The sequence below is a fragment of the Takifugu rubripes genome, chromosome 1, assembly GCF_901000725.2.
Source record: "Takifugu rubripes chromosome 1, fTakRub1.2, whole genome shotgun sequence".
Classification (NCBI taxonomy): domain Eukaryota; kingdom Metazoa; phylum Chordata; class Actinopteri; order Tetraodontiformes; family Tetraodontidae; genus Takifugu; species Takifugu rubripes.
Genome location: NC_042285.1, coordinates 19,370,498 through 19,384,677, shown reverse-complemented (window position 1 = coordinate 19,384,677; position 14,180 = coordinate 19,370,498). Strand labels below are relative to the sequence as shown.

The following is a 14,180-nucleotide window of genomic DNA, read 5'->3' as shown; positions in this document are numbered from 1 at the left end:
AAGCAGATAGTACGCGGGTATGACAACTTGTGAACGACAAAATGCCACCTGACAAGATTTCGAGGGACGGTTGAGCTCCAGCAGATTACAGAGATCTTTATCTTTTCATAAAGCAGAGTGCAGCATTTAAGTGCCAACGACTGAGAATACAATCTGAATTGTAAAGTGTGTCACAGCCATTACATGGAGATGTAGGGCCAGTAATGGTGGGAGTAATTGTGTGATGACAGTTTCACTGCACAGTGACATTCTCCAGGGCATTGTCATCATGACAGGTAATATGGGTCCATTGGGAATTGGGTTTGCCTTACAGTTAGAGTTTCTTCTTCATAAACAGCACCCCCAAACCCTGATCCATCTTTACTTACAGCTCTGTCAAACCCCAGAAGTCACAGTGGCTTTTCACTATAGCTGTGGGTCTGAGTGAGGTAATTAGATGTTAATGTGATATAATGGAATCATGGCAGGCTGTTACATGGGGAGAAATGCAGACCTTCGCACCAGCTCCCTGCAAAAAGCACAATTGCTTAAAAATCAAAACATGCTGTCAGCGACTCACCTAAGCAGCAGAAAATGCCCTGACTTTGGAATACATTACAATGGTAATTGCTCTGGCGAAATTACCTTGTCTGAGATGAGCTCCAACAGACATCTGAGACACGTGTGTCGATTGGCTCAATTTCATGATCATTGGGAAGCTGAAATCAAGGCCTTGAGAGGGAATCAACAGGGAAATTGACATAAACATCTTGTCGGGAAGATTACATTGAACGTTTAAGGAAGCTTCGCTTTGTTGGTATGAATCTATTTAAAGTGAAGGGACACTTTAAACTGTTCTTCAGGTTGGGGCTGAAATATTTCTCACGGCAGGTCGCCTGCCTTGCGAAAACAAAGTAGAAATGGATAAAATGTATACAAATTGTACGTTTTATGAAAAATTCTCAATAGGATGATGCCTGGTTCATTAACCTTCTAAATAAGTTTACTTTTTCCTCTTTGAGAGACACTCTGGCAAAGACTGAGTGAAATGACTAAAGAGCGAAAACAATAGCATCATACGCTGACTCCACCTCTGATTGTTAGTTGTGGCTCTTCCTGTCTGACCTTTTCCTTACTGCTATCTGGCCGGCGTGAGTTAAAATGCCTCTCGTGTCTCTGATCTGATGAGGATCACCTTCATCCGTTTGAAAGGTGATTTCCGAGCAAAATTGTTTTTCCGAACACATGCTGCTTGAGCCGAGAGCACATTTTTCCAGCATGTTAACAAACATGTAATTTCCATAAACACGTCCAGTAATTGACAACTTGATTTGGGCTCTGCCAGGAATCTGACAGACAGTTCTTGGCTGCTTTTAATGCAGGCAGCACAGACTTAAGGCCTCACCAGGCTGTAATGAGCTTCTCGGGGCTTTGTCTGGATTAGAACACCCAACACGGACAAAACTCACACACAAATCCCATCTGGCATTTCTTATCTTGTTAAAAAAAAGGTCTTATACAGTAACTCACCATTACATTCAAATCATTTAATACCACACAGGCATTTTATTACAAATATAAATATGCTTTGACGGCGGGGGAGGTGATTCCAGTCCCACCTCAGACAAGGTGTCTCCAGACACGATGCAGTCTTTTAAAAATTACACAGGTGTGTTGTAAAATGCGTGTGTACTGAAACAACTGAGACAGTGCAGGCAGTGCAAGCAGGAGGTAGCAAGCACTGCCCGCTCTGAAGCCTCGGGCACGATGTTCAATGGAAAAGAAAGCTGTGATTTGTCCTGAAAATGATTCCGTCTGTCAGGATTCACATGCGTCAAAGTGGAAAACATGATTCTAAAATCAAACATTCGACAGTTACAGACACAAGCAATGGACTCCTTTTTTTCGCTGCACCAGAGACAAGACCCTGCAGCGTCTCCAAGCAAAGGCCTCAACATCAGCAGCACCTTCAAAGGTTATTCTCCACCTCAAAAGCAGCAAAGAGATGGCTGTGAGCACAAGAGGGAAAATAGAGTCTGATAAATCTGTATTGAACAGTGCACGGAGGGTGTTAATACATATTAATGGTGACAGGAATATTTGCAAGTGAATACACAAGTAAAAGGGATTAAACATAACTCTCCACAGAAGGGGAGGTATCATCACACCCATTGTGGCGTGGGACTCGGCCATATCAGATTCATCCTCATGCACATTGCCAGCAAACACTAAGCCCTTATCTCTCCGCTGGGCCTCTCTGGAGAGTTTACAATTTCTCGCTTCGTTGGAGCCTGAGCTTAGCTTGTTACCGGCACAAAGGACGAGAGGTGGTCTGGTTGAGAGCACAAAGCCGCCCTCACCTCTGGACGGACACATTTCCCGCAGATAACGGACGACTTGTTGGACAGCAGCACTTGAGTGTCCCTGAGCAGGGCATTAATATGACGGCCGCGCGTTCTGAGCAGGCTGGGACTCGCAGCAAAGTTTGAGAAATGACACGTCACTCCGACGGAAACAGATCAATATTAATGAAGAGCGTTAGGAGCAGAGGGACAGATGTGCTCTGGTCCCTGGAGACACCCCGCTCCTCTGCTAGGGAGGCGGCTCTCTGACCAGACAAGCATCAGCAACTCGCTCCCAAGAGAACCAGAGCAGATATGAAATGAGGGGAGTTGCACCTTTAAGCATGTTAGAAGACATAGGGCAGAGTTTTCAAATAAATGAATCCATCTCGCAGGCTCTCCATGTCTGCAAAGCGTGATAAACACCCATTTTCTGACCAAATACTGTAATTCGGTAGCTCGAACGCTGTCGTGACAGAAACTGGACGGACAATGTGTCAGTGCTCTGTGGTCGAGTCAGTGCTGAGCGAACATAACTTCGAACACAAGTCATATTGGATTGCGGTGGTCTTACAGCAGGTTTCCCGGTAACAGCAACTTGAGCAGACATGTTGCTGAGACAGCTCTGGCATTGTTTTCTGGGACACAGTGAAATTCTATTTTGAGTTTTACTTGGTGCGGTAATTATCTGCATTGTTGGTGAGAATAAAGAAAATAAAGTGCATGAATATGTGCCGGTCAATTGGATTCTGTCAGTTCAAGCAGAATTGGGCACACAAGCGAGTTGCTTGCCAGCTTGTAATAACGATGCTGTTTGCGTGGAACAATTTCCCCTCTAAAACAGCTCATCAACAGCAGAGAGTCTGTCACCCGGGGTATGGAGTGACAAGTCTTCTGCATCTCTGTCTGTTATTAACATGTCTCTTACGACAAGCTCAATTATCTGACACTGCCCGTAATTTCCATTCCTTTTTCTGGCACAATGTAAAGTTCCTCTCCTTCATTTTCAAAGCTGGTCGTTTCGGATCTCGCAAATACTGATATAAGACGTGTGGGTGGAGGAAGTGAAAACTGGGGAAAAACATTTGCAATCAGAGCAAAGTTCCTATATGGAGTCTTTGATGAATCCTGGTGTTTGTGGTCTGGAAAAGATAAAAGTCTGTTGGAAATTGGCGTGGACTAGCTACATGGAGCGTGACATACAAATAAATTGAGTGGGGTTTATTTTTTTGTCTTTTAAGACGTTGTGTTTTATATGGCATCAATTATGAGACAAATATTAATGAGAAAAGCTCCCGGTGGTGATGAGATTATGTTGTAAGTACCTCAGTAGTACATCCACGGTGGCAGCAGCCCTCACAGAGCAGCGTGGGAGTGAAGAGGAGAGCAGACTTCAGGTAAATTGGTAATCAGAACGCTGCCTGTGTGACCTCCTGGTCTCTACGTCTTGGAAGCTGCAACGGTGAAAGGAAAAAAAAAATCATTTGCTGCTCCCTGACAACAAGTCTTGATTAAATAATGCAAAAGCTTTTCATTTTAATCAACCATTCAGGTTTTTACAGAACTGCCTAATGATTATTCTAAGATGACAATCTAGCAATAATTGAATGACTTGACTTAAATGGAGGATAAATGTAATTCAAATAAGTAACCCCATCTTCTTTATTTTCTGACACAGACAATTTAGACCTTTTATAGTTAACTCCACCTTTTTTATCATACGGGGTCTCAAGTCTGAAAAGTTTATGGTTAGGAGCATGCTTGCTGATGATTTGGGGGCTAGTTTGGAAACATTATGTTTAAATGTGGATCCTGATGGTCTGACGAGGTTACGTGACTGCCTCAAATCTTAAAGCTAGACTGCCTCCACCTATAGAGGGAGGGACCAGTGATAAAAAAGTGAAAATGTTCCGGGGAAGTGAAATATCGCTGGGAGTAGGAGTGTCTGGGTTGCTGTGGGGGAACGTTAGAGGAAGTGGTAATGATGACAGCTCTAACCCAGTGCAGGTGCACTAAAGCATGGCACGTTGGTCAATTGCCCAGAACCCATTACTTCTCCCCTGAGACCAACCCTGTAATGTGCTAGGTAACTTCTATAAAAGATTGACCTATTGTCAACAGAAAAATCTCTCAGCTTCTCCACCCGGATACATGTGTACCTCACAAGGTTACACAGGCACGTTATGAAGGAGCCTGCCTATGTGAAAACACCTTTTTGTGGTGCTACTTGTTCCGCTTGCATGTCATGCTGGTGCTGTGGACTGCACAGCTGCATTGGCAACAGCCTCAGACAACAGCGCTCCCTGTAAAATTCACGACATCGTGCCTCTCTCTGGGAGTAGCTTTTACGTTTGTGACTGAGTTGGAGATGGGAAGAGAATGACCTTGGGTGCCAGTTCCTGTCTCATCTGCAGACAGCCACTGTTTGACCACTATCTACCAGATGCATTCTATCCGACACTTCTAACAATAGTATAAATGGGACGAAAATTGAGCTCACCTTAGAGGCGGACTTCACTCCTCTTGAAGGCTGAAAGCCCTGGATGAGTCCAGTGCCCAGAGGCAGCTCAGAGTCCTTGTTTTGCTCCCTGAGACACGTGTAATCAGAGAGAAAGTCCTGCACAGATTACAGTCTTCAATCAGTCATTGAGGAAAATGATATGTACATCATTGTCTCTGCTGCACATCGCCGCCACTGTCAGCCCGCATGCATATTACCTGTGTCAAAGCTGCCAGGGACATGACGAGAGAAACTGAGAGCCATCACAGAGCCGCCACTCAGAGGGGTGTCAGCTCCGAAAGCAGCAGCCGCATTTGGTCTCCATGGGGACCCTTCTGTGACCTCCAGGATGTGGTTGACGCCACTTAATGTACGTTTTCAGAGACTAAAAAAGATCGCTCTTCTTGCTTGAGATCCTGAATAATACAGGGAAGTTGAAGCCGCTGTCGCGTTTGACCTTGAGGCACGCAGTAACGACAGAGTCATTACGTAGAGTTAGGAAACTCCGTGACCGCTGTGAAGAATGGCTAAAAATGATCGTTCCCAATCTTCTCATATTCTCAACATCATCTTATGCAATTGTCTCTTCGATAAAAACAGGCGCATGCTGTGTACGAGCACAAAGACCATAATGTGGAAAATCTGGTGGAGGTGACACAGTTGGACCTGGGAAAAACACATACACACACACACACACACACACACAGTCAATGCAGAACAGCAGGAGAGAGAAATTTGACAATAAAGACAGCAAAGACCGATCAAATTTGAATTCCAACCTCCTGAAAAACACAGTCAGACTGTACAGCAATTTCCCTGAAACAAGAGGGTTTAATTTGAAGCGATGAATGGCACCTCTGCAGGTTTCCATTTGTGCCATCACACACATCTTTGAGTTTAAACGTCTATAATTGCGCCATAAGAAACTAAAAAACCACACAAACTTAAGCCACGGCCGACGGGTTTACATAATGGCCACCGTCCTGCAGCAGGTATGGGTTCACCTTGAGGAGCCCGCATCTCCACGCAATGTCAACGTGAGCACTTTTCTTGCTCTGTGCTTCTGCTTGATGCCGTCGGTCCTGCTGGGGCTGCAGAGGGAGGTCACCAAATTGGCTCTGGAATTCAAACAAAGGTGCTGACCTTCTGCTAAACCGGCCACATTGAGAAGAGGAAGAATATCGGGTTATTGAGTTGACCCATGCTGCGTTTCCTGCCCAGGAAGAATGTCGGCCGTCTGCAGTTGATCAAGGGCAAGAGTGCGGCAGGAATATCCAAACACTTTTCTGTGTCGTCTCAAATGCACTAATGGCTCGGGATGGAAAAGGCCTAAACCATCAGCAACCTGCTGCAAACAAAACATTAAACAGGAGTGTAAGAGATGTTTCAGTTGTGAAAAGGAAATAATACGGAGTCTTTATGCTTCAAATTCATATTTACAAATGCATGCAGCTGAATAACCCCGAGATTTCATTGCCCTGTATGTTCAAGTTGTTGGTTCCTTGAGAAAAAAGGGAAAATAATAGTCACTTTGTCAAATTGCAGGCCTATCTTTCAACAACTCAGGCAAAACAGTTCAAATTGGAGATGGAGAGGGAATGAGCAGCTCTTCCGTCTGAGCTTTTGGTATATTTGGGACAGTATGATAAATAAATCATTTCTGCCAACATGTCATATTACCTCCCGGCGGCGAAGAGCCATAATCCGACTGGCATTTGGAATTCTGTCTGTGGTGCAGCTGCAACGATTATTTCATGATTACAGTATTCCTCTGCACTTATTGTAGTGATGCATTTTTTCTGTGGCAATTTAAAGGAAAGTTGAGTCTTTTGCACAGTCTTTCAGAGAGCTGCGAGACCCTAAACCATGTGTTGGGATTCAGGCGCTCACAACTTCAGGACAGACCACCACAATGCAAAACTCTGAGCTTGTTAGAAATATTGAGCCAGGAAACTTCTCCGAGCTCAAAATACAGGAAAAAAGTCTTCTTCTGAATCTTCTTCTATGATTATTATTATTATTGTTGTGATTTCTTCCTCTTTTCTCAATAACAACTCCTCAGATGGTGCCGACGGCTCTGCTGAACAAAGATTTAAGTCCTGGAGGGGAGCGTTATTACAATATTCAGATTACCAAGCATGGCAAATTAATTGGACTAATTAACGTACAAGTAAATGATGATACCGTTAACACATTTCATTAACTTAAACTGTCATTCTGCATTCCTGGTGCACTTGGTACTGCATTACAATGAAATGGATTCATTAAATTATGCAAATGAACACAGTGAGAGAAGGTACGAGGCCCTTTTAGCGTTATAGACCACATATTCCGTCTCGTTTTCATCAAATCATTTCAAAAGCTTCTTGGGCTGATTTACCCCATAAGGCTTCTCACTGATGTTTATTACGACGGCAGGGATCACCGGTAGGATGCGGCGTAAAACATTTAGCTCACTTTGAAGAAAATGGCACCGGTAACGGCAATAAAATAGCAACAGTGCCTAATTAGAAAAATGCCCCGTGTACTGCATCAAGGGACAGGCTGAGCAGGATGGGCCGCTAATACGGAATTAAAATATTAATATCGTCGTTTCATGAGTGACTGTGTTCAGATGATTTCCACTTACAAACAAGACAGATCATTTATAACCCTCTCCTGATTAACTACCCTATGAATGCCCACCATAAAGCCAGGAGCTGTTCGTCATCACGAGGTTTGTGTCAAGTCATGAGACTGGAGCAGCCGAGGACGCTCCTGACATTTCGCTCTGACAATAACTCGTGGTTAATTAAGGGTCTGCACCTCTAGTTGGCCTCCGTGGCTTCTGCCTTCATCCTGGCAGCTTCATATGAGGGAGGTCAAGGGTCAAATATAGCTCCTGTCCCGCTCCCTTGGCTGTAGTGACATCTACTGGACTCCAAACCACGACGGTCACGTTTCCTTTCCCTCGTCAACTCGAAACTGCACAACAATAATATATAAAAACAGTAAACCCAAACTGCAAGGAAGAACCGGGTTATATTGATGTTTTATCCACATATTTATACACAAGAATAAACCCTCAGTGTTTAGTACATAACATAAAAATGCTATTCGAGTGTTTCAACAGAATCGTGTTATTTGAGTCAAAGGGCAACATATAATCAAACATGACACCATAATTTACTGGATGTGAACAGCTGGAGTTCAGAGGTAAAATAAAAAAAATCAAACGAGGAAGGAAATGGCAGATGATAAAGCGTAAGAATGGAGACAGGAACGCTGCGGATAATGTGAGTGACAGGGAAAGACGGCCTCTTAAAGGTACACAAAACAGTATAAAAAAGGATTAAACAAGACAATAATAAAGAGAAACAGTACCACTTTTAGTAACACGATTGCTGTGACGGAACAGAAGGAGGTAAAATACTTAATGAGCTGTTACCCATGAAATAAAGGAGGTCATAAGTATTGCATTGAAGCTAAATCATGGTGAGGTTCCACGAGCACGGGTAAGATGGAGACAGCTAAAGTCAAATCCAGCTTTTGGTCCATCAAGATTTCATGATGCTCCTCATGTCCCATGAAGTTACAGGGGTGATTTTAATAATAGCACACAGTCACAAGTCACCCTGAGTTTGTAGTCAAATTTGGCAATTTTCCTTTAAAAAAAAAAAAGAAAGAAAGAAGGAAGAGTATGGTACTTTGAGTTAAAGTCCTCCTAAAAAGATTTTATAAAAACACTCTGACATTACATCATTGAAATATTTTGGACTCATATAAACACAGTTATCATGTAAAGCCCGATATAAATAGCTGTTCAGTCAAAATATTTAATAAGCAATTAATATGCATCAGAAAGAGTAAATGTTCACGAAGGTTTAAAATACAAATTTTGATTGTTTTGATTTTACCTGCAAAACACTTTTCTTTTTTAATTTAACACAGGGGGCTTTACCAGCTGTAAGCCGAAAAGGTGTGTGTGTGTGTGTGTGTGTGTGTGTGTGGTGGGGGGGTGATAAAACTGTATGTATAACATAAAAAAATCAAAGACGAATGGACGTATGCAGTGAGACCGATCAATTTAGCTCTATTGTGTAGTTTCAACATTAAAAAACAAACCCCAATTAAAATTGCTCAAGTAATCAAAGTTTTGCTGAAAACACATTAAAATACATATTAAAAGAAAATGGCGTCCAAATTTAAATCTATGTATTATTGTACAAAATAAGGCATTTCCTTGTGTGTTTACTGCAATGTCTTTATCTTATTCGTTACTTGGATCTTCCTCAGTATAAACTGAGGAAGGACGCGGATCAACTATTTATGTTAAAATATATATATGTATATTTCATTTCAGCTTTTCTTCAAAAGAATAAAAATACAGGTAAGGAGTATACAGTATGATGGAGGTGGCAGAAGTTCACGACATCACTCCATGACTTCGCTGGCCGCTACCGTGGTGACGAGCTGCAGCGGGATCTCTGCGTTGGCCAGGATGTCCTGGGCGTTGCTGGAACCCTGCTGGATGTTGGTGAGGATGAGGGTGGTCCCGCCCGCCGTGGCGATGATACTGTCCGAGGACCCCGTGGATTCCATGGAGGCCACCACGGAGCCGCCCGAGTTCATGCCTTTTTTGTTCTGGTGAGTTTTAATGTGCTTCGCCAGGTGGTCGCTCCGCATGAAACGCTTGGAACATTCGGGGCAGACGAACTTCTTCTCTCCTGTCACAGACAACAGAGACCATGCTGAAGAGACTCAAACGCTTTGATGAAGTACAGTGATTTGAAAATACTTCTTTTTTGGCTGGAAAACAAAAAACAAGTCACCTACAAAATAAATACTTGCCAGCCCAATAAGTCAGGTCACAATGCTGCTGAATTATAATGAGTTAATATTAACCAGGGAGAAGGAAAGCTTTAGTGATATGTCCAAAAAAGAAAGAAATTTACTAAATGATCACTAAAGAAACACAGAAAAACCAGTTTTACTGCGTTTGTGCACCAATTCATGCAAAAGTTTAGCGCTGAATATCATACTAAGACTTTCTGAAAGGCTTTAACGATCTCATGTAAGGTGACATCATTCATGGAAAATGGACCAAAACAGAAATCTGCCAATCAAAAGAGTCGATGCTGCAGCTTGACAGCAGCTGTTCCTACTAATAACGCGAGTTATCAGAAAAAGAACTCAGAAAAAGGTTCTTTGGGTTGATGTAACTGCCTTCTTATATTTCAAAATTGATGTCACATCTATTTAATCAGAATCTCAATGTTGTTTTGATAGATAAGAACTAAAAACAGATTTAACCACAGTCCTAGATGTCAAACCAATTCCTTATTTGGCATTTTAACAACTCCAATTCCAGAACTGTTGGTGATTATTTACACGGCGAGTCACTTGGTCTCCAGCTGTTTCCAGCAGAGAACGGTACCTGTGTGTGTTCTCCGGTGTCTTTGTAGCTCATCGCTGCGTGTGAACCTCTTGCCACACAACATCCAGCTGCACACAAAAGGCCTTTCCCCTGAATGCCAGCGCAGGTGTGCGCGCAGGTGGGAAGTCTTTCCGTACACTTTCCCACAGCCAGCAATGTGGCAAATGTGCTGCTTCTTCTTCCCTGTGCTGGATCCTCTGTGATAAACGAGTGAGGAATGTGAGTGTCCTGCTTTTCATTTCCTCTGCAGATGAGGGAAGTAAACGCGCCACCAGTACTTACTCACCTTCCACCCGACTCTTTACAGTTGGGGCAGGTACAAGCCACCCTTCGCAGCCTCTTCCCCTCCTGACCGATCTGGTCATCTTCGTCTACCAATCTGCCGCGAAGGTGAGACAAATCGCTTGTGTTGAGGGTGGAATCCGTACTCAGCTGCCAGTCGGGCTCTTCCTTTATCTGAATGTCTGGAGGAAGAAACACGTCGTTACAGGTCAATCTGTGGATACATCTTTATAGAAATGAAAGCGCTGCTTTACCCCCAAGGGTGTCTGCTTCTCCTTCATTCAGGGCCACCGAGTTGACCGTTACTGTCTGAAGGTTGGGGATCTGTCCTGTCCCGATGCTGACTGGAGTGGATCCCAGGGACAGGGTCTGGACTGGAGCGAGGGTAATCTGCTGGTGTGGCGTTGTGGGCAGCTGCAGGTTCTGCAGATTCTGTACCCCCTGCACCTGAAACGTCTGCCACTGTATCTGCCCTGACGGCGTGACTGTCTGAGCCTGAATGATGAACGTTCCTGGGTTGATCAGCTGGACGTTTTGCAGCCCCTGCCCACCGGGGGTCACTGACTGGATCACCTGACCGTTGGTGGTCTGGATGGGCACCTGCTGCAGCTGGATTATGGGCTGAGCGGAGGACACCTGGATGTTTTGGTCCTGGTTCTCTTGAATGAAACCGTCCTGGAGACCGGAACTGGAGTTGGTTTGCGCTGTAGTCACTGACGACAGGGAAGTATCCTGTGTCAGCAGAGCTGATTCACTCACTGGAATGTGGAGCTGAGACTGAGAGGAAGACGTTGGCACATATATCTCACGATTTGCATTTGCATTCACTGGAAGTGTCTGTGAGAGGTGATTATCCGTCTTTACTAGGTTCTGGGAGCCATCCACAGGTTGGTTTGCCATAATTAGCTGGCCATCGGCCGTAACCCCTGTTGCTATAGTCTGAGCACCAGACAGGCCCAGCGAGTCCAAGTCCACACTGTTAATGGGAACAAATGTAATGTTCCCGGGCAAACCCACAGGCACATTAGTAACAACCTGACCTTGGTTGTTGAAGGTGGAGCTGCCGATAGAAACCCCCTGGATCTGCTGAACATTACCAGTCTGTGATATGAGGTTCTGGTTGTTAAGGATGTTTGCAGCTGATGACACATTAAGAGTCTGGCTCCCATCGGGCAAAATGTGGATTTGCCCCGTCGCATCCTGAGCCAGACCTGCTCCTTCCATGTTGGAAGTGGAGAAACTCAGCTGTCCGTCCGCAGTCTGAATCTGAGGAATTACTTGGTACTGGATGTTAGGCACTGAAGTGGCAGAGGAGGTGTCTGTTCCCGAGGTCACAAAGACCGACTGACTCTGTAAGTTCTGAAGAGGAAGAACATACTGTCCGTTTGATGTAAATATCCCTTGACTTTGGATTTGTATCATTCCAGATTCATCCTTTTCTGAAGTGGGTGTCAGCACTTCCCACCTGTCAGTCCCAGTAAGCTGCGTGGATGGATCGGATGCCTGCAGAAGTAAATGATTAACAGTAAAAAATAATGTCCTGCTGGTTGTGTCTCTAAAAAGATATCCTCCCAATAATTAACTCTGATCGGTTCAAATTAAATCACCATCGTAAGAACATTTGCTCTCAGCGGAGGTGTAAAAAAACCAGTAATCATGTGAGGAGAAACTAAAACAGGTGCAATCTTATGCATAAATTTACAGAATAAAACATATTGCAATATGTTGACGATGGTCTGCTGTAATCTGCTGCTTCTAAAGGAATACGAGATCCAGCAGAGCAGCAATACTGTGCATGACAGTGACCCAACACTAGTGCAACAACAGTAATACGACCCAAAACAGGCATGTTTGCAAGAGAAACACGCTGGGTGGTCGTTACCTTGAGTCACGTAAGGCTCTTTGTCTTTCTTTTCACTCTTGTTCCAGAATAAGTGTATTTTGACATTAGGGGGGGTTGAGGACTTTAATGTAATTGGTTGAGCCCCAGGGGCACCTTGGATAAGTACCCAATTAATATGTTGGGTAGGATTATAGAGACTTCTAATACATAGAATAGATAGTGGATAATAACGTGTAAAGACGAGGGAATTTGAGGGAGTATGTCCAGTTTATATTCAGGGTGCAACTATCCCTATCAAGCTGGAATCACATGAACTTCAGTGAGCATCAACTGCTGCAGTATCAACTTAGACAGTGTAAGGAGGTGCAAAGCATACCTGATTTCCCGTATCCTCTTGCTGCAGGAATCCACTTTGACCGTCCAAAGCAGCCATATCATCTGGTTTCATAGGCTGTTCTGAGGCTGAATGGGATAATACAACAAATCATAGCTAAGAGTGGAGGCAAACCAAGCTAACGCTGGCTAACCAAACCTGGAATTTGCATAGGTGACCAACATCTGTGACATTGATATAGCAGAACAGCCATGAATATTATCACAAAAGTATTTCAAACTATAGTTAAGTCCATAAATTAAGCATCGCTAAATCTACAGAAGAGCTGTCTACTCATACCTCCTAAATATGCTAACCTAAACTAACCTCGGCTTAGCTAAGAAGCAGAGCGCTAGCCGCTAATGAAACCTAGCCTTCGATGATTAGCAATATCAGCAACAAACATCACTGTTAGCCTGCTAGCGAGCTAATTTAGCCGAGGGATGTAATAGCTCGTTAGCTTACGTGGGGTAAAGGGAGTACCTACCAGCCATTTCAAAACGGGGAGTCCAGATGGTCACACCTCAGTCGACATGATCAGCACATAAAATAGACGGTATACGCGAACATGGGATGCTAACTTGTCAAAATTATTTTATATTTTGATTGACGGGCGCTAGTTAACACAAAGGGTGGGGCCTCCAGTGTTGACTGGGAGTGTTTGCGTCACACGCAGGAAATCCCGCCGTCCTTCCCAAATCTGATTGGTCGCTGAATGTAGACGACGCGCCGTCATTTGTCACTCAGCCTGTCAATCATCCTCTGTGGGAGCCTCTTCCTGTTTATTATTCATTCACTATCACAGTAATGGTTGGTGACGCAACGCGGACTAGAGATTCATTTATGTACATAAAATTAAAATAAAAAATTATACATTACCGTACTAGAAAGTGTAGGACATGTAAAGACACATATACAGAACTGTAATTATCTTACCAGACATTACATTCATTTGCTGTAACTGACCGAACGCTGTTCAATAGCAATAATAGTGATTGATGCAGTGTTAATAGGAAAAAGCTGTAATCTATCAGTATTGTCCCCCTTCACAGAGACTAACTGAAAAATATGATTAATATGTGTTTAAAACATCCTGATTTATGTTCAATCCAAAAAAACTATTACAATGGTCATTAAAACAAAGTTATAATTGTCAAATAAAGTAAAAACAAATGGTCATGGTGTCCATTTTAATAAATTCTATCTATTCTATTCTATGCTGCAGCAGTTGAGGTTCAACCAGAATGCACGTCACAAAATTCTGAATTTTAGACGTCAAACAACTAGCCGTTTTTGTTTCCTATTCTGATATGCTTCCATGAATTCATATTTCATTATATATATATATATATATATATATATATATATATATATATATATATATATATATATATATAAAATTCCACTTTACATTGTTAGATTTGCAAACAGCAGCACTTTACCTT

The 14,180-nt window shown here is 43.2% G+C and overlaps 1 protein-coding gene across 1 annotated transcript; it reads right to left on the bottom strand.

Annotated features, from left to right (window-relative positions):
- Window positions 1-7,823: 7,823 nt before the first annotated feature.
- sp3a (sp3a transcription factor) lies at window positions 7,824-13,393 on the bottom strand. Its single transcript, XM_011609634.2, has 6 exons — window positions 13,223-13,393; window positions 12,739-12,824; window positions 10,774-12,022; window positions 10,524-10,701; window positions 10,238-10,434; window positions 7,824-9,527 (listed from the first exon to the last, which is right to left on the bottom strand). Exons 1-6 carry the CDS (start codon window positions 13,227-13,229, stop codon window positions 9,235-9,237), a joined length of 2,010 nt encoding a protein of 669 aa, XP_011607936.1. The 5' UTR covers window positions 13,230-13,393; the 3' UTR covers window positions 7,824-9,234.
- Window positions 13,394-14,180: the final 787 nt, after the last annotated feature.